Below are 26152 nucleotides of genomic sequence, written 5' to 3'. Positions count from 1 at the left end.
AGCTTTTGTGTGAGAATGTCTTTCATTTTTCCTCATTCCCAGGTTTCACATGTGGATGACCAGGGTTCACACTTCAAGAACTTTACTGTTTTCTTACAGCTACATTGGACCACCAGGAAAATAACTTGCCTGGATATTATTTCTTGCTTTTAATGGTCACGATTTTTGCCAGAAGATGTGACAATGGATGTCCTCCAGCATCACATCTATGTACATATTTCTCTGCAATGTGTCCAGCAGGTCCCACTCTTTGTGGGTGAGTTCTACAAACACGTCTTCAAAGGTCACTGATCTCTAAAGCATCATGGATATTCTGGTTCAGTCAGCATCATTCTTTCCAGTGCCTCCCATGACTTGCTGTATTCTGTTGGTCAGAAGCCAGTCAGTAGCCACTCAGTAGTTGCACAAAGAGTGGAGTTTCCTCACTGGATGTGGATCACAGTCTGTGGCTGGGAACATCCAGAAGTGGGGTTCAGCGTTCTCCCCAAGAACTGGGAAAAGTGGCTGCATTCTGGAAATAACTGAAAGTGATGAAAATCCAGCTTCAATCATCACTGAGAAGGTGGGGATAAACCGCGTGGGGCGGCCGGAAATGAAGGCACGGTGACGGGAGGAGGGTGCATGACCCCTTTTCACAGGTTGGGGCACGGGCGGGGAGCGTCTTCTTCCCGCAGCCCCGCCAGCCGCCACGCGGGCCCCGAAGCCGCCACATGTGCTCCCGCCACCACCATGGCGCGTCCCTTCCCCACATATATTTTTAAAATCCTCACTTCTAAGGTTGTTACTATTACTCTTTCCCATTTTACAGATAAACTGTAGCACAGAGAACGTTAAACAAGTTGCAAGGTCATACAGCTAGTTAAGTGGTGGAAGTAGGATTTGAATTTAGATAGTTTGGCTCCAGTTGGTATTGTGCTTAATTACCACACTACACTATTTCTCCTTAATGGTATAGGGAGACTGATCCCTGAACTTCTTCTAGGCTATAGACTCACCTATTGGGCCAGGAGCTGCAGCCCTGGTTCTGCAGTCATCTCTGAGAGGGAGTTTTTCAGCTTTGGAAATGGAAGTGAACGTAGAGTCAGAACAGAGAATGGGGCAAAAGTTTCTTTCTTTCCACTCCAGAACTATTGAGGTCAGGATACTTGGGACAGGGGCCGTCAGAGGGTCAGTAAAACATTCTCCTTATCCATCTTATGCATTCCATCACCTAGGGATAGTCCGAGGAAAAAATACTAGGAAGGGGTCTGTATACTACTGAAAGAACTGGGCAAAAGTAACTCTTTTACCCCACTTCATAACCTTCAGCTCTTAGCTGATTGTTTTTTGTTGACCAGGTGTTTGGTCAGATCTTCTCTCCATACTTTTCCCTCCCGATGCTTCAACCCAAGTTATATCCTTGTTTTTCCAGTCTGTTCAGAGTTATCAAGGTAGCCAAGGATCCTGGTTGTGGAAGTATCTGTTGTTTCCTTGTTAATTTTACTTTCTCTAGCTCTTTTCTCTCTTTAGTTTTCTTTCTGTCTTCTCTCAGATCTTCCTATACCAGATTGGGCCTAATGAATAAATGATACTAAGAACTGGATCTCCTCAAATGGCTGTACATGTAGGCTATAGCTCTTTAAAAATTCAAAGTCATATGAGAAGAGCAAAGGAAAGGAAGACCCAAGGTATCCACCCACTTAGGTGGAGAAACAGCTGGGCTGGGACCTAAGGAAGAGTACTTAAGCAAGCCTATGTGCAGATGTCCTGGGGTGGGGTAGAAGTTGTGTATCGAAGGCAAAAGGAAGTCCAGTGGAGACTTTTGTGCTCTAAGGGAGGGATGCATTTCCTCTGGATGAACAGCTATAGCTGCTTCCTTCCTTCCTCAGATTTTGCTGTGCTGTTCAATATGATAGTCACTAGTCACAGGGAGCTAACTAAATTTAAAATAAACAGAAATAAAAATTCAGTTCATCAGGAAGAGTAGCCACATTTCAGAGCTCACTAGTCACATGTGGATAGTGGCTACCGTATTAGGGCAAATATAGAACGTTTCCATCATTACAGAAAGTTCTGTTGGCCAGTGCTGGATTTGAGGTATTAGGGTATCAGGAGGAGGTGCATATGTTCTGGCCCTTCAAGGATCAAATCTCTATCAGACCTTGGGTGTAAGTTATCTACCCTCTCCATCCCCTTCTCATATCACGTACCAGTAGCCAGGCTGTATACACAAACAACCAGGCTTTTGTGCTCCACGGTCTCTCCATCTCTTTGTCCTGCCCTCTGGCCTGCTCTTGTCCTTGGTCTATCCCTCCAGTCCCTGCAAAACAAGCTCCAGAAAAACTTTTCCATCAACTTTGACTTAGTTTTCTGGTCACAGAGTTGAAAAAGGGCGGAGGCACTAAATTGTTGAACAGGTAAGAAAAGGAGGCAGAGGTGAGAGTAAAGGTCACAGTCACCATGGCAGCAGAGCTAGAGACTGACACCTTGGTAAAAAAAAAAAAACGACAACGGCCAGTAGAGAGCAAAAGAGCTGCTGAGAATGAAAGATAGATGCAGACAAAGATTGAAGTGGAAAAGAATCTTTTCAATCCTACTTTCTGTTCAATTTACGTTGATTTTATGAGCTTCCAAGAGCCTGAGGTCTGGAATTACTATGTGGAGGTCCATAGAAAAGCCAACCCCCAAATAAGGGCTAGGACTAGATTTGTCTGCAGATTTAAATGAACCAGAAATCAGAACGTACTCTAACCTCTGCCATCTCAGGGTTTCTCATCACTAGTCACTCCTAGTCACTCCTTTCGGAATAATAAAAATCATTTCAATTAGAGGTGGAATTGCGCCATCAATCTGTTATTACTCTACAAGGAAGTAACAGAAACTGCTGAAGCATATCATAAGGAATGAGGGTTGGTTTGAATATTCAGCAAACATTTACTACGTTATGATCGTGTACTTGGATACGAACTGTAATGGGAGCTGCAGAGACAAAAAAAAAACGGTAGCTGCGTTCAAATAACTTGATGGTCAGGGTCTTCCTTGGTGGCGCAGTGGTTGAGAGTCCGCCTGCCGATGCAGGGGACACAGGTTCGTGCCCCGGTCCGGGAAGATCCCACATGCCGCGGAGCGGCTGGGCCCGTGAGCCATGGCCGCTGAGCCTGCGCGTCCGGAGCCTGTGCTCTGCAACGGGAGAGGCCACAACAGTGGGAGGCCCGCGTACCAAAAAAGAAAAAAAAATAAAAAATAATAACTTGATGGTCATAACTAAATCCTTATGTCCTGTATTATGTCTTCCTGCATATAAACCAGGCTTATACTGGGAAGAAACTTTGATGAAACCAAATTATGAAAAAGACCCATAACCTTTTCCTTCCAAATCCCCTCACAAACTTCATTTCCCTGTATTTCAAGAGCTCATTAAACAAAACAAAAATCAAAGCTTCACGCACTCCAAAGTTGAAGGAATTTAGTAATGATTAACTATAGATGTAGAAAACTAGCTTGGACCACCAGAAGATCCCACTACAGTTCTTTAGTGAATTCGACAAAAGACAATGTAGCTCAAATTCCTTCCCTCTTCACCCCACCAACCCGCATTCTGACTATATTCATTATGGTCAATAGGAAATGGTTTCTCTACAAGGTTTCCAACAATGTGAATAGTGAAGTAGGGGGAAAGCTCCTTTGGGCACATTTTCTTTCTAATAACGTCTTCAACACCATCTCAGAGACAAGAAAACAAACTTTTTTGCCATTAAAAAAAACTTTATTTTATTTATTTTTTACAAAGAATACCCCCACCTGGGGTGAAAAAATATATCTGGTTAAGTACAAAATATAGTTTTTGTCATACAAAAAGATATACAATTAAAAAACAACAAAAGAATGAAACCACCTTCAGCCCACATACTTTCTCAGGAAAGTGAAGATAGAGCTCAGTGCTCTGACACAGGACAGTGAACAAAGTGCTAAGGCTGAGGGAGACTGAGCAAGTGCTAGAGGCTGCAGTGAGAGAGGGGCTGTCAACATCCCTGTCTCCTAACACTGGGCAGGAAGGGAGCCCGCACAGCTTTTGTGAAGACCTGCCCTCTAGTGTCTCATGGCAACATCTGTATGCTCTGATCACAGTGTTGGGGCATTTTGATTTAGAGTTCCTCCTTGGGTTTGGAGAAGTCACAGTAGGCAAGGCTGATAGCAGCAACCCTTCTCATATAATTAGAGTGTCAGAATTGCAGAATTCTGTACACTAGGACAAAGTCTCAAAAGCAGTAACACTTTTTTTTTTGTCATTGTGCTTACCCCTAGAGACATAGTAGACCAGTTTTAGCTTACACTTGAGAAAGGAAAAAAATCCCAAATTTGACACAAACTAAAGTGCTAAGAACATCACCTCAGAATCAATTCCAAGGAGTCACATGAAAAGAAAAACACATTCTCCCACGTGAAAATGTTTGCCAACAGGAGAACACAGTGCAATAGGCTCTAAAAATGGCTTTTAAGACCTTTGGTGGGGTACAGTTACTACCGCTTTATACCTGATTAAAGTACTTTCTGAACAAAGACAACCTTTGAGCTTCTTCCCTTTAATCCACATGGGAAGCTCACTCCAAAGTCCAAACCAAATCAGCTCTGGAGGGATTTTTTTTTTTCTATAAGTGTACAAACGATTTTAAGAACATCCTTTTCCCAAAGTTTTGGCTGTGATTTTTTTCCTTTTCATTTTCCTGGTTTGCTAAATTGGCTCTCCTCTACATGGCAGAGGTTCAAGGTCTATTGTTATACCAATCTATAATCCCCTCCATAAAACACTGGGAAGACCATGCCAGGAGGCCATTTCTACCCCTTATTCAAAACTACTGAAAATGCCTCAATTTTCAAAGAGATTTAAGAAAATGGGATTGGCCTGAATTTTTCTAGTATGTTTTTAAACCCATCCAGCAAAATACCCCGTATCACATCTCACTGGCTGAGGACGAGTGTGCACCCATTAAAGCCCAGGAGATTGCATGCTGATCACCTCCTACACTGGAGAGTCAGAGGCTGGGGTGGACCGGTACCCCACTGTAGAGACTGCTGAGTCTCTAAAAAAGTACGAGTCCGGGAAGAGAGATGAAAAGAAACAAGTAGGTACAGCTGCTTCTTTTCTTCCACATGCTCACTGAACATTGTTGTTGAGGATGCAGGGATCCACCTGGGAGGAAGAAAGAAAACATTTTAGTTTGGGTGAGAACTAAAAGAACAACCCAGTTTAGCAATCCCTCCAAGTCAACTTCCTATAGTAGGCTTAGGGCAAATGTAGTGGTAAAATGACAATTCTCACCTCAGTGTAAGTAGGTGGTGGCATGAACTTGAACTCAGGAGCATACATAAAAATAGGGCTGTCTTGAGAACCATCTGTGTCATCTAGCAGAGGAGTAGTGGGGCTCTCCAATCGGTGATCTTCAGGAATGATATCCATATAGCAAGGAGGAGCTAGAGAGAGAAAGTATGGGGATAAGAAGCCTGGCCAAGGAATGCTTGACCATCACCAATTTTACAAACCCAAGCAGACCAGAGAGGAAGAACAGGTATTAGGTCTAGCTCACCTTCTGGGGTATCGGGGATGTTTAGATCTACCCAACTCATCTCAGAACTGGTTCGGCTGGCCATGCTGGATGTCCGGCTACTGAGGCCTGACCTGCTACCAATTACCAGGGGCAGGTCAAGAATGACTTTCTTGGAGCCAGGGACGCTAACATAGATCTAGAAAAGGAGACGGTGGTTTGTTAGACTGGAGATCTGGAGAAAACACCACTATTGTTCTGACAGATGAACAATTTCTCTCTCCAGCCCCACTCACTCACCAGTAAGGAGTATTCAACTCGAAGGATGTTGCAGCCCAAGATAGAAGGCCTGATCTTCTGCACCCGAAGGCTCTTGCCACGCCATGATGCGCAAGTTCCTGAGATAATATGATTGCCTCTGACCGATGACAACTTCTGCGTCAGCATCTTGGTTTGGCCATTGGCAAGGTAAGTGTGGCGGGCAACAATGGCAGCTTTGGGGACCACAATGCGGGAACTCGTATTCTCAAAGTCAGCATGGATGTTAATCTCATCACCTAGCAATGAGAAAGATGAAAACTAATGCTTAATACAGTTGATGACTTTTCATCTGTCCCTGTCTCCTGCCCTCACCCCCAAACCCACAGTTCCTGTTTTAATAGTCTCCCATTTTAAGCACTAGATCCTTACCTTCACAGAATCCTCTTCTGTCTATTTGGGCAGAGACGGACACCCGCCCATCAGGAATAAACATGCAGGAAACTTTCTTCTCCTTTTTAGCAGACACAGGTGCCTATGTAGAATGGAGGAAAAAAATGTTTTGAGAATTCCTAGAGATCCTTTCTCTGCTTCTCTTTCCTTTCCACCGCTAATTTAGAATAGGCAGCTTTCCCTCCCACCCTGATGACTTAGGATTTGATTCCCTGAGGGGCTTCACTCTAATGCCCTAGACACTTGACTTCTTATCCCTGAAACCCAGAAGAATAGAATCTTAAAATGAACCTCACCAGTAAATCAGGGGTATTGACATCCACTAGATCCATCACTTCAAAGTTTTTCTTTGTCTCCTGAGTTGGGTGGCTGGGGCGATCAAGAAAAGCCTTCACCCAGTAGTCTACACACCCATATTTTCCTTTGAAAGATGTTCCCAGAGGCCTTTATCAAGAAAAAAGAAACAATTAATTTAAAAATGCTCTCCAAGAAGAGTAAGTGATCAAAGGAGGGGAAGATAAGTCCACAGATGCATTTAGCTGATACATACCCCTGAGGAAGTTCAAAGCCAAACTTGTATTCATATTTGTTTCCAGGTCTCATGATCACCATCTCATTCTCACCTGCAGGCAAAGAAAAGCGAGTAGCCATTAGGTTTCTTGTTACACTTAAAATGCATCTGTGCAATATGGAATTCTTGGGCAGCATACAAGAGTATTGTAGAACCCCCATTTTCATCCCTTATGTTCTTAAACGAGAGATTCTGATGCATTTCGTTGGGCCAAAAAGTTGCAAAGCCCTGCAGTGCTCAAAGGCTCAACCAGGACAGTTAAGCTACTATCATCTCAAACAGGAAGCAAACAGAATAAACAAGTTATGCACACAGAAAATCTTTCAATAGCTAAGGCAACATCCCTCAGGATCACCTACAGAACACAGCACCCAGCACCATAAGAAATTGCACACATCACCCTTTTTTGGGTGGGGGGGGTGGGAGGAGTTTGCAAATTAAAACTAAAAAAGATAAGGAAGCCACACAAAATGCAAACCACACAACCTGAGCAACTTAGAATCTACACTGTAGGCTCCATTTATTCGTATCAATTCTCTTCTCGAATCAGCTTTCACCTTCCAGCAATCAGCTGGGTCACTCACCTGTTGGCTGGTCGTCCAGGAGAAGCGTGTCTTCGTAGCGCAGGTAGTTCAATGTCTGTTTGCACTGTTGGGATCCCTGCATCCACAGGACCTTGGCCATTCCGCAAGCCAGGATCCTGACAGCTTTGACTTCAGTGACTTCACACACCTCCACTATCACCCGGCCAGCCACCTTCTCCCCACTGCCGTACACCTTTTCGGGGTCGTTAAAGACCACCTCGAAAGACTTGATCTTCTTGAACATCACCATAATTGGGCTAGGTTGGCTTAGGAGTTAAAAACGAGGGAGGAAAAACAGAACCCCAAATCAAAGGACCCTTAGCAATAAGTTAAAATTATTTCACTCTTCAATCCTCTACTAAATTTTCGATAAGATGTCCACAGAAATTGTAAGCTGCGGCTTAGGCCAAGGGATTTCAAGAGAAAAATAAACCCTTTCTTTTCTTTCTTTCCTCCAACAGCTGGAAGAGAGCCCCGGATCTCCGCGAAAAGGCTAAAAGTACACCGCCTGAAGAGACGAAAGGAGAGTTACAACTAACAGCCGGAAACTGCTCTATATAGTAGCCCGGCAGGCAGGGCCACGCGAGCGCTGGTCTGGAGGCTCGTGCTGCCCTCGTGCACAGCCCTCCCATTGGCTGCCCGTTCCTTGTTTACCAGGAGCCCGACCAATCAGTGAGGTCGCAGCGGCGCGTGGACACAGTGTGCTCCTGGCGGGGAAAATAGTTGTTGTGCATCGCTGCAGGGCCAGGAGGAGGGGGCGGAGGGGCTGTGGGGTGGAGGGGCTGTGGGGCGGCTTCCCTTGGGCCCAAAGGAAGGAATGCTTCGCTGCCCGTAAAATTTATCCGAGGCCAGAGTCCTTCGAAGGATACTTTTGGGGTGCCAGCGATGTTTTGAGGTAAAAGGAAAATGTGCTTATGAGGGAATTTCGTGCGTAGCCTCAGCCAATGCAGTTAATTTAGAGGCAACTGTTTATTTCCGACTCACAAATCGCAAGTCGTGTGAAAAACAATCCCAGAGTTCCAGAATAATTTAGGATCGGGGCGGAGGATAGGGAGTGCCGCTGTTACTGTTCAGGAACATCCCCTTTGTCCTTCTGTTGCCCCGCACCTCTTAAAAACCAACAAACAACACCCCACCCCACCCCCTAAAAAACCTGCTGTGTGGGAAGGAAAAGAGAGCTTGTCACAAAATTTTAACCTCTCTTCAGCGCTCACAGGAAAGCGAGTATGTGGGACTGATCCGCCTTCTCCCTCCCTTTCTAGCCCCCGGGCGCGGGGCTGTGTGCCTCAGCCCATGCGCCCTCCACTCTGTTCTTGGGACCGGAAACAGTGCGGGCGTGTCCACATCCTCTTGCTTATCCCCTCACCTCTTCAGTCCCTAACTGCAAAGTTGGGGAACACTTTATGTTCCGCCAGTTACCTCATTACCTCTTCAGTAAAGTGTGTTTTTTAGGCTCTAATTATCTCTCACTCCCCGCTTCTCCAGGAAAGGAAAAAAAAAAAAGGGTGCTTCACTCTTTTCACTACCCCCCCCCGCGCTGTTACTTTAACTCTTTCTTGTCTTCGTCCGCTCTCCAACTTACGAAATCAAAGGTACATCCCTAAATCTGCTGCCTGTGTTCCTCACAGCCTTCAAATTAGTTAAAAGCAAGAAAGTTCTCTTGTTTGTAACCAAAGTGTCCGAGGAAAGATGGCCGTATTCCTGTTTGAAAGAAGCATTCCCCTGTCTTTGAAAAGTTTTTCGTTTTTTGTTGTGTTTTGTTTTTTTCCCTAAGCTGTTTAGAAATTGTTGAGAAAGGGAAGAGAAAACAGAAGGATCACTAGCACACTATATATTCATGCTAAAAGAAGCCTTGACTCTTCATCCTGTGTTGTCATTTGTCTCTCTGTCAGATGGGCTTTTCCTTAGCTGGCCATGAGATGCCTTAGGAACCGACTCCTGAGAAATTTTTCATAAATGCAATAAGAAAAACTTGTGTGCAGAGATACAGGGATTCTTCTCCCTTGGCTTTGATTCCTGATTCCCTCCCATTTGTTGGGGAATCAGGAGATGACTTCATTTCTTGTGCTGGAAAGAGAAAGACAATGTTCCCAAGATTGAGATGGGGAAGTAAATAAGAAGCATTAGAATATCCAGAAAGCCTACCCTCTCAGCAAAAAGACAGCTATTCATTGCTGTGAAATATCCTTTTTCCTTCCTCACACACCCTAACTGGGTTGACACTCTAAGGCTAACAAGTTACAGCTCAACTCCACCATCAAGCAAGCTCAAAAATCAGGCATCAAGACTACTGGAAAACACACACACACGCACAGCACCAACCCCCAGGAACAAAAAGGGGAACATGTTGATCCTTAGGGTGTGTGGGTTTGAGGCAGCACCCTGTTCAAGAAAGTTAAGCAATAAGGCCTGAGTTATTTTCAGTCAGTCAACAGTATTGATTGAGTTATCTGGAGCAGGGAAGGTGGGACTCTCATTAAAGTAATTTTAAAATTTTGAATTGTAGCTTCTGAGAGAATTTTTAGCTTGATAGATATGAAAGTACATAAATACGAAATATGAAAATGTTTACAAAGAAATACATGAATCAATATTGTTAAACAGTGTGTGATGTGTAACTACATAAATTTTGAGGGACTGAGAGGAGAGGTGAGTGTAATAGACCAGGGTGGTGTTGATTTGGGACATCTTAGAGAAAAGGGAATGCTGATATTTATTTGGGCACATCTGTGAACTTCTGACTTTAAAAAAACCCCATAATACCATTCCCTTTTGCTCTAAGTTCCTCTCTTGGGCTCCAGTTTCTTCTTTCCCTTTCAAAACTTGGTACAGACCACTTGTTTGCGCTGTGCTACGACTGGGTTCCCTTAAATGCCAAAAACCTATTTCACTTTGGCAGCAGCTGCTGCCTACCAGGCCTGTAGCCAAAGCATGTTCTGAAATGGAGTCCCCCCTGGCAGAGTTGTTTACAACCTTTCACCTTATAACCTGGTATTCTGAGGAAAATGTGCCTTCTGATTCTTCTTTCTCAGTTCCTGTGCCAAAGAAGAAAAAATCTTGTAAACTGCTGTCCTGAAAACAGAGTACTAACATTTGTGGGGTGCAAGAGAGAAAAGGGGCAGGTCCAGTAAGGAACAGCAAAGGAGGGCTAAGTCCAGTTTTGCAAATTAGATCATCTTTACCTGCTCCTTCCCCACCCTCTTCAATCCCAGCGCCAATAGGAAACCAAGTGGTGATTGTTGTTTGCTTTACAGGAGGTGGTTGAGTAAAGCCAAATCGTTCATGAAGAGAAGTGCCCTCAGTGCTCAACTGCCAATCAGAGACAAGGAGCTGGTTGCATTTCTCTTTTCTTTAACCTCTGGTGTGATAAACATTTAGGACTCTAAAGACTCAAGTTTCCTAATAACCCCTTCTTTTTTCCTTTTAATTGCTACTGTCATCTCCACTCTGTAAAATTCCCTTTTACTCTTATCTTTTCCATTCTCCTCTAGGGAATATTATTTTAGAGGCAAATAAAGGGAGTGTGGCATTTGAGGCTGACTAACTTTGCGTATGCCTCCAAGTCATAGATAACTGAGAACTTAGAGTTCAAAGTGACTTTTTGGCTATTTATTGAGCACCTATAATGGACCAGTTCCTTTACATAATTAGCTCAATAATATTTTATTTATAGGGTCATCTGTCATCTTGTTCCAGAAAGGATTTAAGGGTAGATTATTTCATTTAATTCTCACAATAACCCTGTGACTCAGGGTTGATGAAGTCAGGCTCAGAGGGTTAAGTAATTTGCCTGCAGTCACAGATTTTGTAAATAGAGCAAGATGTTGAACCCAGATCTGTCTATAGGCACCCTTTCTAATGTGTTGTCCTGCCTCTCAGTGCTTTAACACATGGTATCCTGTTTGATCTTCACTGTAAAGGATTCAAGCAAGACTCATAAAATGTTAGAGTTAAAGGGGACTCTAGCAGTCTTTTTTTAAAAAGACTATTCCCTTATTTTAGTTAAGTGACTTGCCCTAGGACATACAGCTAGTAACTGGTGGAGCCACTCTCCAAACCCAGGATTCTTAATACTTAATCTAGAGTCTTATCTCTAGTTTGCTTTGTAAGGGTTCTTGTTTTTCAGTTTAGCTTTAATTATCAAAAAATACTTCATCTGAACAGATTGGTGGTTGCCGGGGGTTGGGGGGTGGGCGAAATGGGTGAAGGGAGTCAAAAGGTATAAACTTCTAGTCATAAATAAGTCATGGGGATGTAATGTACAGCATGGCAACCGTAGTTAATAATGCTGTATTGCATATGTGCAAGTTGCTAAGAGGGTACATCTTAAAAGTTCTCATCACGAGAAAAAAATTCTGTAACTATATATGGTGACAGACGTTAACTAGACTAATTGTAGTGATCATTTTGCAACATATTCAAATATCCAATCATTATGTTGTACACTTGAAACTAATATAATGTTGTATGGCAATTATACCTCAATTAAAAAAAAACCCTCAAAAAAAAAAAACCCTCATCTGGAAGCCACATTTCGTGTTTATTGGGGTCTATTTTTCTATGTTGAGGAAGGAATGGAGATGTAGAAGTTGTCCAACTTCAGGGAAAGATGGGGACAGGAGGTAAATTAATTTGTTCAGAACTACTGCAGACATATTTCTTAAAGTTGCCTTATTATATAAAAAAAATTGTTTCCCCCTCTCATGCTATCACCCATATATTTTCTTTCCTTTACTGTCAAATTTCTTAAGAGAGTAACTTATACCAGCTTTCTCTGTTGGCTAAACTTGTCCCTTTGTAGTCTCGCTTCTGCTAACACTGAAATGCTTTTCTTAAAGTTTTCCAGAGGAAACCAGAGTAGTTTCTTAGGCCTTATTTCCCTTGACTCCTATATAATTTGAAAACTGCCATCTTTTAAAATTTAAACGTTCATCTTGACTTTTGGATTTTATCCTTTTTCTCCCTTGCTAGCAATTCCTTTTTTCTCTACCCCCGCCCCCCTCCCCAAAAGCTTTTCTCCTTGGCTCTCTCCTTTTCTGTCTTCAAGCTTTGCTGTTCAGTTTGCCCATCTGTACATCACTCAAGGAAACCTCTAGCCCGTCTTGAGATTTCCAGTTGGCATCTCAAATTCAACTTGTCTAGTATGGAGCTCATAATCTTCCCTCGTGCTCAACCTCAGTTCTTACCCTTGTTTCTTTTAATGGGACCATTATCTATTCCCCTGGTTATCAAGGAATAAAGTCCTGAAATTGTCTTCAATTCCTTCCTCTCTGACATTCCCCACGTTCAATCAACTGCCAAATTCTGAAGAGGCCATCTTTCCAGTGTTTCTAGAATTTCTTATTTCTTACTCCACTGCATTCACTCTGGTTCATGTCCTTGTTACTTTTGCCTAGATTATTTTAATAGCTTTTAGCTGATCTTTCTGCTATAATCTATAGACCATGACTAGTTTAATCTAACACAATTGAGTTCCTATCTGTTCCTGTGATGCTCCAAAACCCACCACTTACTGAATCAAATTCAAATGCTTCAGCCTGGTATTTAAAGCCTTCACAAATTGACCTAAACAAAACTTTCCAGTCTCATTTCTCTCTACTTCCTCAGAAATGTACCCTACACATCAGCCAAACCTGAGTACTCAGTATTCCTCTAATATATCGTTCTCCGCATTTGTTTATGCTTTTCTCTCTGCCTGGAATGCCTGACTTTCTCCCCCATCTCTACTTTTTGAAATCCTACCCACTCTTCAGTAGACAGCCAAATGACTTTTCCTGTATGAAACCTTTCCTGATTCCCAAATCCCCTCATCTCTCACCTTGTAACCAGATAGGATTTCATTCTCTTTGAATACTCCATTCCACATTGTTTATATTTCTCATATGGAACTTACATGTAAAGTTTCTTTTCTCTCCTAGGTAATGAATTCCTAGAGAGCAGGATCTGTGTCTTTTTAATTTTTTTATTCTTCATAGCATCTAGCAGAGTACATTTCATAGAGAAAGTATGTTATTAAGTATAAACTGCATTGGTAGACTGGGATATGTCTCTGGAGTAGAATATGTTACTAATTCAGAACCTAGGATAGTTTCTTATCAACAATAAGAAACCTCAATCTCAGTTCCTTCTGCTATACTTGAACATAACCAGTCCCTCCTCAAGGCCTGTGGCCCAATTATGTATAGAGCAAGGGTGGTGAGGGTGGTGAAGTGGTGAGGGGTGATGGTTTATTTCTCTATGAGGGAAATTTGGACTGTGTTGATGTTTATAAACATGAGAGAGATGGGACATTTTGTGCTTAAACCAACTTCCCCTTTTCTGAGAAATTCTTTCTTACACAATTCAGTAATCCAGTTGGCTCAGCCCTGCCACCCAGTGGATAAATTAAAGTACTATTGAGATCCTTAGTCCATACAGAAGCTTTTCTGAGACCTGAAACTTGACCCAGACCACTCCCCTGAGTGACGCAGATGATTCTTTGATCCTGAGAAAGGAGCAGAGGAGGGAATATGATGTTCGTGACTGAGAGGAAGAAATTACATATTAAAACAGTTTTCTGTTTTTTATCCATTTAAGAGTACTTTCTATGTTAATAGCATTTTACAAATGTACATAGAACTAAATATACATGTGCATTATAAAGCAATTGCACAAGCATTAGATTCTCACTAGATAGGCAGGCAGATATTTTGTAGAAAGGAATATTGCAATGTAGAGAGCTCAAGTGACTTTAACTTCACGCAATTAGGACAAAATTCATCTAATTTATGGCTCAAAAATCTTTCCACTAGAGCATCTCTTATCCTTTAAAAAAAAAAGTCATCTCCTTTGTAACGATTTCTCTGATTTCTACAAGCAGATTTAATTGTCACTTTCTTTGTATTCCTAACAGCATATTGGACATACTTATATATATTATGAATATTGATCATTTATCTGTTTATTTGTCTGTTCCTTCCCACTAAACTGAGTTTCCCAAAGATAGGAACCATGTTGTCTTATGGCCTGGCATAGTTTCGGTGCTTCAGAAATTCTAGATAAGGGTAAAAGTCACTCCGTAGAGGATTATTTTAGCCTGATCAGCTAATATGCAGCATATTTAGCCCATCCCATTGCTCATCCTTCTGGTTTTGGCTTCTTCTCCAGCACTGATGGTATTCTCCCCAGGCTTGGTCGTGGTAGATGCAGGACAGTGATCTCCATAAAGAGAAAATTAAACCGTGGCAGAACATTTTCTGTTCCAGGTGCTACAGTTTCAGCAAAGGACCTTTCGATTCTTCACTGGGGTGAGGCAGGGTTGGAGGGCAGGATGAAGAGACTGATTAATTTTTTAAAAAAATCCAGCTTAACTAGTTCCTCATAGGTAGAAGTAGAAATGCTGTGTCAAAGACCAATTACACAAAACCTTTGATATTAAAAATATTGAACCAGTAGCAAAGAATGATTCCATAATAGCCCTGCAGTGGAGGCAGAATCCAGTTATCTTTCCTGATTTCTCTTTCACTTTCTCAAAGCCCACCCTCCATTCACACACAAATTTTACCTCAGAAACATATGTAACTTATTTCTTCTTATTAACTATTAGGAGGATGATGAATAATTTGGTGTGGGAGTAGGCAGAAAAATTGAGGAAGGCCTATTATTTTCTAATGTTCTATCTTCCTTCCTTTCCTTAGAGCTGGTGCAGTTTCTTGGCACTGATTTTGAGAACGTGTAATTACTGGACCATGGAAATTATCTGTTTCCTTGAGAAGAAATGTGGGAAGGAACTTGCCATGAAGTATACAAGGTGGAGTGAAGTGGGTAAGAAGGGGGTTGGGTAGACCTGAGAAATGGTTGAGGTATCCACAAGTATAAGAAGCTAAGGGGAAATGCTCAGGACTGGCCAAGGTGGAAATGCCCTCTCTTTTTAAAATCAAAATAATGTAACATAATGTAGTTAAAAATCACATAATATTTGATGCTTACGCAAAAACCCAGCAGTCCTCAGTTCACTCCACTGAGATAGTCTCTTTCAATTATTTCAGCTTTTTCATCTGGTATTTACTTCATATTTCTAAATTATATGTTTCTTCTTTTGTTTCTTAATTTAGAAATATTAGACATATCTGCTCTTTTTTGTTATAGTATTTGAAATTTTAAGCATCTTACATCACATTGTATCCCTACCTTCCTGTTCCTCCTACCTCATCCTCCTTATAGAGTTATATAACGGTTTGGGCCAAATCAGTAGTCATTGTTTACATTATTATCACTGTGTAAATAGCATCAATTGTGGAGCTAAGTAGTGTATTTTGATTGTTTTGTGTCCTGAACAACCCTTTGTTTGTTATGAAGTTATAATTATTTAAGCAATTTATTTAGTTTATTATGCACCTATCCTCAGTTTATGTCTGAAATGCCAATTCTGTCAAATACTTATTAATATTTTCTCTCAAATGGTCAACAGATCAGATAATCTAAGAAATTAATTTTCTTTTTCCTGAAGGCTTGCTCCATCCCCACTGGGTAATTCTTTTTAGTCATCAGTACTATCTGCTGACTGTGAAGTGAAGTGGAAAGACAAAACTGAGGCACAGGGTTGATGTTTTTAAACCAGAAAATGTCCTTTCTGTGATCTCTGACCTGGAGAAAGACAATCTGGAGGAAGGAATGTGGTCCTTGTGATAGGAGTAGAAGAGAGAGTGTACAATATTTAAATATTCTCTTTCCTTTCTCCATCCTCCTCTTCTTTTCTGTGTTTTCCTAGAAGAAGGAAATTCTGTTCTAATCTTCCTTTTTATACTGTGGTCATTCTAAGCCTTTGACTGATCCACCAAAGGAAGAGGGAAATGCAGGCTACCTATTTTTTTAAATTACATATTTATTGGGTATACTGGATGTTTGATGAACTGCACATATTTGAAGTGTATATTTTCATGGCTTTTGAAATGAAATCACTGCCACAATCAAGATAATGAACATGTTACTCCAAAAAATTTCTTCATGTGTCTTTGTAAACCATCCCTCCCTCCCTCCCCTTGACCATCGCCAGGCAACCATTGATCTTTTTCCTGTCACTATATATTAGTTTACACTTTCTATAATTTTATATAAATGGAAGTATACAGTATGTAGTCTTTTTTGTGGTTGTTTGGCTTCTTTCACTTCCATTCTTATTTTGAAATTCATATTGTTGTGTGTATCAGTAGTTTATTTCATTTTATTGCTGAGTGATATTGTATGCAAGTCATTGTGCAGACACATGTTATCATTTCTCTTCTTTCAATACTTAGAAGTGGAATGTTTAGATTGTAAGGTAAGTATATGCTTTAAAAGAAACTGCCAAACCATTTTACAAAGTAGTTGTACTATTTTACATTCCCACCAGTAGCATGTGAGAGCTTCACAATTTGTCAACACTTGATATGGTCAATCTTTTAAATTTTAGCCATTCTGGTGGGTGTGTAGTGTTTTTTTAAAATTTGATTTGCATTTCCATAATGAGTAATGATGTTGAGCATCTTTTCATGTGCTTATTTTGAGCTACCCATTTTTAAATGCTCCATTGGTAATAGGGTTAACCTAAGTTTGGGCAAAGGAAGCAGTGTTGCATGACAGGTGCCATAAGAGAATCTCACTCACCAATTCGCTATGAAATTCTTCTTAACTTACTTGAAATTCCCACACCTGAGGGACAAAGTTACGTACTCTTTTGAGTTAAGAGAACCAATATAAGGAGCAGTTTCTAAAAAAGATGTTTTGAGTTAAAATGCCTAAGTTATTTGTAAGTGAAGACAGCAATGGATATGTTTCCTCCAATTTTCTTCCATTAGAACAGATTGTTTTCTAGATTAGCTAAAGGTCATATAGGGACTTCCCTGGCGGTCCAGTGGTTAAGACTCCTGCTTCCACTGCTGGGGGCGTGGGTGCCATCCCTGGTCAGGGAACTAAGACCCCACATGCCTCGTGGCGTGGCCAAAACAAAATAGAAAAAAATTATAGAGACTGTGCTTTGTGGGAATGGCAGAGTGGCTATGGTCCTTAGAGAAGGTGGAGAGACCGGAATAGAGGATGAAGAATTGCAAAAGAATTTTGAAATGGCAGCCCAGATAGGACCCCCTGTCTGGTAAGCAATGGCTGGTGTGTATGTGTATCCTGGGGGAGTTTGGTCAGGTGGGTGAGACTGAGAGAAGAGGGAGGAGACAGGGTGAATACACAATTATGTTAGGGAGGGCAGGCCCTAGATAATGGAGTGCCTAAAAGGGAGACTGAGACCAGAAGCAGGGGGACAACACTGAATGTTAATGTTCTCTCCTTCATAGTTTTGTTCAGAACAGAACTGTTACTTTCGAACATCCTGAACTAGAACAGCTTCTATTTTCAGTCTTTGCTTCTACAAACTAGATTCCTTCAATTTGGGGCCTTTCCCACCCTTTTCCATCTCTCCCTTTTGGGTTTCATATGATAGAAGAAGAGAATAGTTTTTGTGGTGGCAGCCACTGCCTGCAGCTCCCCTTCCCTGCCAAGCTCCACAACCAAAATCTTTAATGGCTGTTTCCTTGACAGCATAGTTTTGTGGTTTAGAGTTCGTTAGGTCTCTGGAGCCAAATTGCCTGGGTTCAGTCTCTAGCTCTACCATTTATTAGCTGTATTACTGTGGGCAAGTTGCTTAATCTTCCTGTACCTCAGTTTCCTTGTATAAAAATAGAGATAAGAATATTACCTTCTTTAGAGAGTTGTGAGGATTAAATGAATTAATAATTTTAAAGTGTTTAGGGAACGACTGGTGGTCCAGTGGTTAAGACTTGGCGCTTTCACTGCCACGGACCCAGGTCCAATCCCTGGTTGGGGAACTAAGCCATGCCGCATGGCCGAAAAAAAACCCAGAGAAGTGTTTAGAACATTACCTGGCAAGTTTTAAGCTCTCAATAAATGTTAGCTGTTAATTGAATTTAAACTCTTTGGCCCCACTTTCAAGGCACTACATAATCTGGCCTCTGTCTATCTACCCTTCTATCCCATTACTTCTTGTCTACTTCATTTGAGTTTTGCTGATTTCCTCACTGAATCATGAATCTATGTATAAATCCAGATGGTGTCCATTGCCTGGAAGGTCCTTAATTCAAATCCTACCCAATCTTCAAAGATCACTTCAAATCCCATCTCCTCTACTACCTCTTATTATATCTTGAGTTCTCATCAACCATCTTCCCATTTGGATTCATAGTACCATAGAATTTAGTGAATAATTACACTCTCATCACTCCTTCACGTGAATCAGTTTTGTTGCCCTAATAGCCTGTAAACTTCCTGAGGGCAGAAACAATATCTGATACTTCTGAGCCCTCTTTCAGTGGAGTGAACACATTGTCTTTATGCCATCTTAAGCGTCTGTAAAGAGATTCAACATAGGCAATAAATGTGAAGAATTCATAACTTTAATAACAGATTAGTTAGGGGTGGGGATGATAGCTTCTTTCCTATCTGTGCTATTCTCCAAAGACAGAGATTCCCTTCACCAAAAATCCAGACAACCCCCACTTCATCTCTGAACCAAGAAAGCAGAACACATCTTACCCACATATTCTTATCAAATAGACTCTTCTCCTTATCATTTCCTCCTCTTTCCACCTTCCAACGTTCCAAGAGAAAATATCATTAGATTTTGAGTTTCTGATGGGTAATGATCACCTCTTTCTCTTTCAGTTCTTCTCTATTAAAAGTCTGAACCCTTAAGTTTTCTACTGATGGTCAGGACCCCATAACCTCTAAGCTTGTAGGGGTGATCTCAGGAGTAGATGGACTGGAACAATTTGCTTACTATAAACAAGACTGGGAAAATTAGTGAAGAGCCCCTACTGAGGTCTGGAATGCAGAAACCTTGCCCAGAATCCTCCCTCTGTGATCATTTCAACCCTGGACTGCAGCCTCTCTCACTCTGGATAAATGTCATTGTTTCACGTGTCTCTTAGTCCCCACTATTTCCTTCAGTGATTCTTTACGTTCTTCCTTGCCAATCTCTATCCACAAATCACTTCTAAACCAGTCATGAGATTGCTGGCCTAGTTATTGAATGCAAAGCCACAGAACAAAGACCCCAGAGAGGAGTGGGGCTAGGAGGGTTGCTGAGGAAAGAGGAACCCCAGCATCCGAGGGGAAGAGGTGCAGTTTTTCCAAGTCCGGCAGGAAGGCTCGGGCGTCCTCCAGAGCTGCCTGCGCTGCCACAGTAAAGTTGGGGTCACCAGAGATTAAAACATCAAAGACACAGGAATGGAAGTAAGCGTCTTCAACTGGCAGCCCTTCCTTGCACAGCTGTCTGGCAGTATCAATGGTTATAGCTCCCCGACGACTGCGCTCTGAGCGTGAGAGTCGCTGACTTGGAGGGCATCCCCCAACGCAGAGCTGCAAGTCCTGCTCAGCTGAGAAGGCCCTGGCCACATCCTCTGCTACTCTGATGGAGAAGGAGAGCTGCCCAGCTGTCTGCCGAATGATTATAGTCGTGCCAATGTAGGCAGCTCGGATCTCCACATGGCTCCCAGGGTTAGCAGTTCGAATGGATAAACTTGAGCCCCCAGGTCGGTCACCTCCATTGATAGAACCATCTTCAAAGGCTGCGGGAAGATTGTCCACCTCAGCCTGGTAGACCTTCTGATCAATGCATTCCTGCATGTTCTTAAATATAATGGTGAGCTGTGAGGGCAAGAGGGAAAACAGTTTATTTTGGGCTCAGTGCATCCTACCCGCTTCCACCAGTCAGGCCTCATTACATAGTCAGGGATCTGATCCCAGCAGAGATGAAAGGCTTATCATGGTTCTCACTCCTTGATCCCTTCTTTATGTTCCAATATTGCTTTATCCCTGCTCAACCCCTCTCTTTCTTATTTGTTCTCAACCTCGGAAACTCCCACAGGAGAAGGAAAAGTTTCCTTTCTGTAACTCCTCAACCCAGGGCTCCTCAACTTTCCTCTTTCCAAATTTCTCTTCAGTGTTTTCTGCATTGGCATGAAATTCCCACTGAGGGAAAGTGATTTACAGGAGCGAGTGTTTGGTAGGAGGGAGTGATTCAAGATGTGAGAGCGGTTGAGGAGGAAAGGGAATAGGGAGCATTGCTGAGAAATAGTGGGAACGGCATGGGAGTGGTAACCTGAGGTGACCCTGGGAGGATCTGGAGGAGCAATTGAGTCCCTGACCTTCCGGGTGGTGGTGGCGTTGGCCCCCGATGCCACGGGGGAGCTGGTGGCCTGGACAAAAAGGAAGTCATTATCCAGCAAGGGCCAAGCTCCTTGGACACGGCACGTGTGAAAGTGGTGATGGAAGCTGCGCACGTGAGGGTCCCCGAAGGAGGCGCAATGCAAGAAGCCTGGGGGCTGACCGTTCAGCCGGAAAAACCGGCCTTCATAGTCACAGGGGTCCGGGGCTGGGGGACCAGAGGAGCGCACCGGGCCTGCGCCTGGAAGGGCTGGGCCCCGGGGTGGGGGAGGGGCCGTGGGGCCCTGGCGGGAGCAGTTGTGCTGGATCATCAGGTCTTCGATGCCGTGCACAGCAGAATGGAAGGCGAGGTCCCCGCGGCAGGTGCGGGCCGTGCGCCGAGTGCAGAGCGCGTAGGAGCGGAGGGCTCGGCAGAGGCCGCTGGAGCCCACCCCTCCACCCCGGCCTCCTCCTCGAAGGGCTCCTGGTGAACCCCCACCTCTAAGGCTCAGAGTGGAAGATACATACTCAGCATTGCAGCGGAGGATCTTGCACTGAGAATGAGCTGAGGACGGAAGGGAGAGAGGATTGTGAGATGGTCCCCAGATCCCCGCTCAACCATAACTCTCCCAAACCTCATCAGGGGATTCCAGCCGGTCCTAAAACCCAACTGAGAGCCTTCCACAGTCCCCAGTGCGCAGCCGCGAGCCCCCAGCCCCCCAGCTTTCTAGTCTTGTCCTCTTTCAATCTTGCTAAACATGTGTAAGCCCTGCTAGATCTATTCTCCCTGTGGATCAAGGGCTTTCCCAGTGCCCTTCCCCAAGTTGAATGGAGAATAAAATATACCTATCTGAGAGTGGGGCGAGTGACTGGAATTCCTCAGCACCCATCTCTTCTCACTCACCCAAGCTCACATGCCCACCCTTACATAGCAGCCTACCCCCTAGATTCCCCAAACCCTTATCTAACCCTTCCTTACCATGTCCACAGAGGAGCAGCAGGAGAGTGAGAATGCTTAGAGTTGGGGGACTGCCATGGGGGCACCAGGGACTAGGGGACTGGCCTGGATCCCCCATACCTATCCAGCCAGGTCCCCCCAGGTTCCGGTTCTTTCCAGCTGGTGACCCTCCTACCTAGTGAATTTTGACCGGACGTCCTGTAAGGGACTGAAAAAAGAGATTTGGCTGGGCATGGGGAAAGAGAAGAGTTGAAGATTGTTCAGAATCGTGTGAAGAGGATCTCGGGAGATCAGGAAAAAGATGATCAGACTGGAGTTTGGGGAGAATGGGGCTCCCTGAACTAAAAGCGAGGCTGTTAAGCCTCTGTGCCCTGCTCTTGTGGCCACTTTCAGGTCCCTTATGCAATACCCCTAGGTGGGGGTGGAAGAAAGGTTGAGTGAACTCAGGGGGGCAGAGTCCACTGTATTGCCCCATTCTGAGCTACCAAACAGCAGAAATGTCAAAAAAGGAGGAATCATGTGGATAGATCAGATCTCAATCATACTAGTGGGCTCCCCAACAGAATTAGGATCTGAAAATGCTTCAGAAACATACCTCTTATTTGCCCTTCCCTATCAGGAGGGGACACCCTCCAGAGGTCATTCATTTATTTTCCTCCTTTGTGTCAGAATTTTCAGCGAGAAGGGGTAAGGGTGGTATAACCATCCCTGTTCTCTGGAACGTCAGTATTCAAATGAAAAGGGAACTAGTCTCTTTCATCTACTCTAGAGAGCAAAAATTATAATCCCTCTCTCTCAGGGGATAATGGGATGCAAGCCAAGCATGCAAATAAATATTTGTCTGTAAGTCAACATTTCTTCTTGTATTTTTCCAAACCTCACTGAAGAACCACTCTTTCCATTAACCTTACCTTGCAAGTTTAGAAGTTCTCAATCTTTTGATGAGAACAGAGCTTGGGGAGGGGCTAACTCCCTTTTGCCAAACTACCCTCTCCTGGGATAAGGATACGATTGAGGGAGAGTCATGCAGGAGGAAGAACAGGATGATGGGACTAGAGTTGTGGGGAGAAATCATTTACAATGAGGAGTAACCCCCAGCCTTGGGCACTGCTGTGTAGGAGCAGGGTAGAAGAGTATCAGTGGCTAATCATCTCAGGCTAAATTTGGCCTTGGTGAGAAAACCACAGAATAGGAAATGTGGGACACATATTAAAGGAGACTTCATCAGAAGTCTTGAGGTAACAAGATAAGAAGAGAGCTGACTCTCAGAGGAGAGACGGAGGTTTAAATTTCTAATGGCCAGAGGCCAGAAAGAAATAAGACAGAAGGAGAAATGGAGATTGGGGCACCTTGGTATGGGAGAGATCCTAGCTTTTGGACCAGAGACATCCAAGTAGATTTTGTAATTTTATGAAATTCTAACTTCAATTCTAACTCCAAAAGCTTATTAGAGGAATTGCAGTTTCATTTTGACTTACTGTTTCCAGAGGTCAAACATTAGTCTGATATCCAATTCTCCAGCCATGACTGTCTACTGTCAGTCAGCTCCAGCCAGGGGATCCCCCGTCTCTTTCTCCATGTCTCCCCTAGGTCCCCAGACCGGCTGCAATCTCACTGAGGTCAGGGAACCAGAGAAGATCTGGTGTGGGGGGAAGGGGGAGTATATGGCTGGCTGGAGTACTGGACAGCTGAGCAGGGGAGGGAGGTGGCTACTGAGTTGACTGTTTTAAAAATAGCGAAGTCCAAGATTCCAGGAGCATTGGTGGGGGTAGGGTGTTGGAGTGGGGGGAGTGGGGAGGGTAGGATTAGAAACAATATGGAGTATAGGGTGCCAAGTGCGGGTGGGAGGACAGAAATATGACAAGCAAGTCAGATATCCAGTTCGAGCTTATATGATTCTAGTCACTGCCTACTGCAGGCAGCCCTTCAGCATTGTCAGTAATGAGCTCCTGGCCTTTAAAAATTAGAGTGGACAACTGTATGCATTTCATTCACCACCCTCATCCCTGCTGTACTGAATATTGCGTTTAGTTTCTACAGAACATATCTAGGAGGTAGCTGACTTTAAATAAGGTGCATAGCAGAGGTAGTTCACAGCCCCTCCCCCATTTTTGTAGAGATTTCGAGACTAGAAAAGCCAACTGTCTAAAGAAGAAATCTGAGCTCTGAGTTGTTTAGGATGAGGGTTTGTTTCAGTCTACCAGCTCAGATCCTTGCAGCTGTCTATCCCCCTACCTCCTCCATTCTCACTCCCTAGTTTATGTAGCAATTCCTCTTCCCAAGTATACACACAAACATATAAGCTCCTGAGTTTCTGGGGAGGAAGCTAGCAAAGGCAAAGAGAAGAAGAAGGAATGGGGACAGAATTTTTTGAAGGTTAGTAATCCACAGGGAAGAAGAACTTGGAGAGATAAACTGAGAGAAAAAGAGATTCAGAAAGATACTTTTGTGAAGTAGCATAATCTAGTGACCTTTTAAGATATTGCAACCAAGGAATTTAGCCATGTCGTATTTTTGCAGCCATAGGCACCAGGGATCATCATCTCTTAGTACTTGCCAAGTGAAATTAACAGAAGGACTGATTCCAAATACTGTCATTAAAGCATCTTAAGTTACTCTACATTTAATTCAGAATTTAGAAGTCCACAGAGTACTCTTCTCTTTTTTATACATATAGATCTGAAAAATTTTCTCTCCACCACATGAAGCCATATCACAAGGACTTTTATTATAAAAATGTAAAATGACCACAACCAAACTATCCAAATGATTTTAAAACACAATAATTTGACTATGACATCCCAAGTGGGATATACTCTAAGGACAAAAAGAAGTGCAAAAACATTTTAGGTAGTCATATTGTTGGTGGTAGTGTTGGTATTGTTATTTTGAAAGTATTGTGGGTGTATTGTGGGATAAAACAAATGAGTAATAATGTTAGTGTCTTTGTGAACCAGGATTTTTGATGTAGAATAAAGAGATACAGATTTATGATGGATGAAGTTAAGTAAAAACTCTATATTCTGAATTTAAATTGGAAGTATAACTCATAGTTATACTCTTATACATGGTATATACTCATAGTTATACAGAGCTCATGGTGTATTTTATCCTAAAACATATTCTAACTTTATCCTGAAAAGGCCTAGAAACAATAACCCAGTAGCAATGAACACCCCTGGTGTCCAATCTGAGCTATCTCAATACTATTTCACACTAAAAGGAACTCCTTGGAGAAATGGCTAATTTCAGGTATGGGGCAGGAATTGTCCAAGATAAGCAAGGAAGTTTTCAAAAACTGTTAGAATTCTATCAAAAGGACTCAGAAGCAACTAGAACAGTTCCCACTGGCCAAAGATGGGACAATTTGAGTGTCAAAATGGATACTATATGCAGTGGATCTAAACATGTCAGGTTTGTTTAAATCTATGAGTTTACAGTGATTCTTAAACATACAAACTCATTGGTCATTGTTGGAGAATGCTAGGGGAACAACTAATTCATTATGTTGAAACTGGAAAGCAGTAAGCATTTATCCTATTTTTTCTGTGGGAACACAAGATGAGGGGAAATTTTCTCTTTATAGAAGTTTTCTAGCAAATGAATGAAGAAGGAATGGCATTTTACAATATCAGCATTTGTAACTCCTAATGAATTAATGTATCTAGTCAATGATCAATGATAGCTGTTATCCATCACAAAAGGAGAGACAAGCATGTCCTTCTGATCATAGGTGGAGTACACAATTCCACCTATGAAGTAGTCCTGCAAAAAAAAAAAAAAACCCCTTCGGTCTGAATCTGATCAACCGGTAGTTAGCTTACTACTTATTTAGAAGGAATACAGGAGACATAAAATGATACCTCAGAGGTGCAAATCCAGACTATGGGCATACTCTTCAGAACAAATGACCTGGGTTCTTCAACAAATAAATTGGGAAAAAAAAAAAAAAAGACAAAGATGGAGAGGAAACCTATAGCCTAAAAGAGAATTAAGAGACATCAAGCAGTTGCAGAGTATGGACTTTATTGTATTCTAATTCAAGAAAAAATATTATGAGATATTTGGAGAAACTTGAATGTTGATGAACACTTACTGGATACTTAATGATTTATAAGGAATTATTATTAAAGTTGTTGATGTGATACATTTTTTTAAAAGTGCTTATCTTTTAGCGATACATCTTGAAATAGTTGCAGGTGAAAAGATATGATAGCTGGGGTTTGCTTCCAAATAATCCAAGATGGGGGAGAAGTGGGTGGGGGTAAAATAAGATTGAAACATGAAGTGATCATTGTTAAAACTGGGCGATGGATACACAGGGATTTGTTATACTAGTCTCTTTCTTTTTGTAAATGTTTGAAATTTTCCATAATAAAATTTTAAAGTCAGAAGTCATCTGTGCGCCCTGTGAGATTATTGGAGAATTTTTACCAACATCCTTGTCAAAGCCCATTGACCAAAGACCACTGGGAACAAACCTGAAGTCAAAAAATTGGGTTTCTTGGGCTTCCCTGGTGGCGCAGTGGTTGAGAGTCCCCCTACCGATGCAGGGGATATGGGTTCGTGCCCCGGTCCGGGAAGATCCCACATGACGCGGAGAGGCTAGGCCCGTGAGCCATGGCCGCTGAGCTTT

General features: G+C 42.6%; 2 protein-coding genes across 5 annotated transcripts; both read right to left on the bottom strand.

Annotated features, from left to right (window-relative positions):
- Positions 1-3729: 3729 nt before the first annotated feature.
- On the bottom strand, positions 3730-7896 carry TXNIP (thioredoxin interacting protein). The gene is made up of 8 exons (XM_082833357.1): positions 7389-7896; positions 6784-6856; positions 6530-6677; positions 6213-6315; positions 5823-6079; positions 5565-5721; positions 5300-5451; positions 3730-5170 (listed from the first exon to the last, which is right to left on the bottom strand). The coding sequence occupies exons 1-8, from the start codon at positions 7636-7638 to the stop codon at positions 5135-5137; spliced, it is 1176 nt and encodes a 391-aa protein (XP_082689483.1). The 5' UTR covers positions 7639-7896; the 3' UTR covers positions 3730-5134.
- Positions 7897-18797: 10901 nt separating this feature from the next.
- On the bottom strand, positions 18798-23127 carry HJV (hemojuvelin BMP co-receptor). 4 transcript variants are annotated; one of them, XM_082833018.1, is made up of 4 exons: positions 22995-23127; positions 21538-21724; positions 20561-21123; positions 18798-20060 (listed from the first exon to the last, which is right to left on the bottom strand). In XM_082833018.1, the coding sequence occupies exons 2-4, from the start codon at positions 21632-21634 to the stop codon at positions 19437-19439; spliced, it is 1284 nt and encodes a 427-aa protein (XP_082689144.1). In that variant the 5' UTR covers positions 21635-21724; positions 22995-23127; the 3' UTR covers positions 18798-19436. The 4 variants fall into 4 exon arrangements, with proteins under 4 accessions (XP_082689144.1, XP_082689145.1, XP_082689147.1 ...); XM_082833019.1 differs by lacking the exon at positions 21538-21724 and having other exon boundaries at positions 21087-21123; XM_082833021.1 differs by lacking the exon at positions 22995-23127 and having other exon boundaries at positions 21087-21123; positions 21538-21607.
- Positions 23128-26152: the final 3025 nt, after the last annotated feature.

The sequence above is a fragment of the Leucopleurus acutus genome (genome assembly GCF_964270905.1).
Source record: "Leucopleurus acutus genome assembly, chromosome: 2".
NCBI classification, from domain to species: Eukaryota; Metazoa; Chordata; class Mammalia; order Artiodactyla; family Delphinidae; genus Leucopleurus; species Leucopleurus acutus.
This window is presented reverse-complemented; position numbering and strand designations above follow the sequence as displayed.

Excerpts from the sequence above, each read along its gene's own strand:
- TXNIP (XM_082833357.1), bottom strand. The coding sequence starts at position 7,638 with ATGGTGATGTTCAAGAAGATCAAGTCTTTCGAGGTGGTCTTTAACGAC. Across the intron at positions 5,722-5,822 it reads GAGTTGAATACTCCTTACTG|ATCTATGTTAGCGTCCCTGG; the intron begins GTGAGTGAGTGG and ends CTCCTTTTCTAG. Across the intron at positions 5,452-5,564 it reads CATCCCCGATACCCCAGAAG|CTCCTCCTTGCTATATGGAT; the intron begins GTGAGCTAGACC and ends TTCTCTCTCTAG.
- HJV (XM_082833018.1), bottom strand. The coding sequence starts at position 21,634 with ATGGGGGATCCAGGCCAGTCCCCTAGTCCCTGGTGCCCCCATGGCAGT. Across the intron at positions 21,124-21,537 it reads GCTGCTCCTCTGTGGACATG|CTCATTCTCAGTGCAAGATC; the intron begins GTAAGGAAGGGT and ends TTCCGTCCTCAG. Across the intron at positions 20,061-20,560 it reads ACGCCACCACCACCCGGAAG|CTCACCATTATATTTAAGAA; the intron begins GTCAGGGACTCA and ends TTGCCCTCACAG.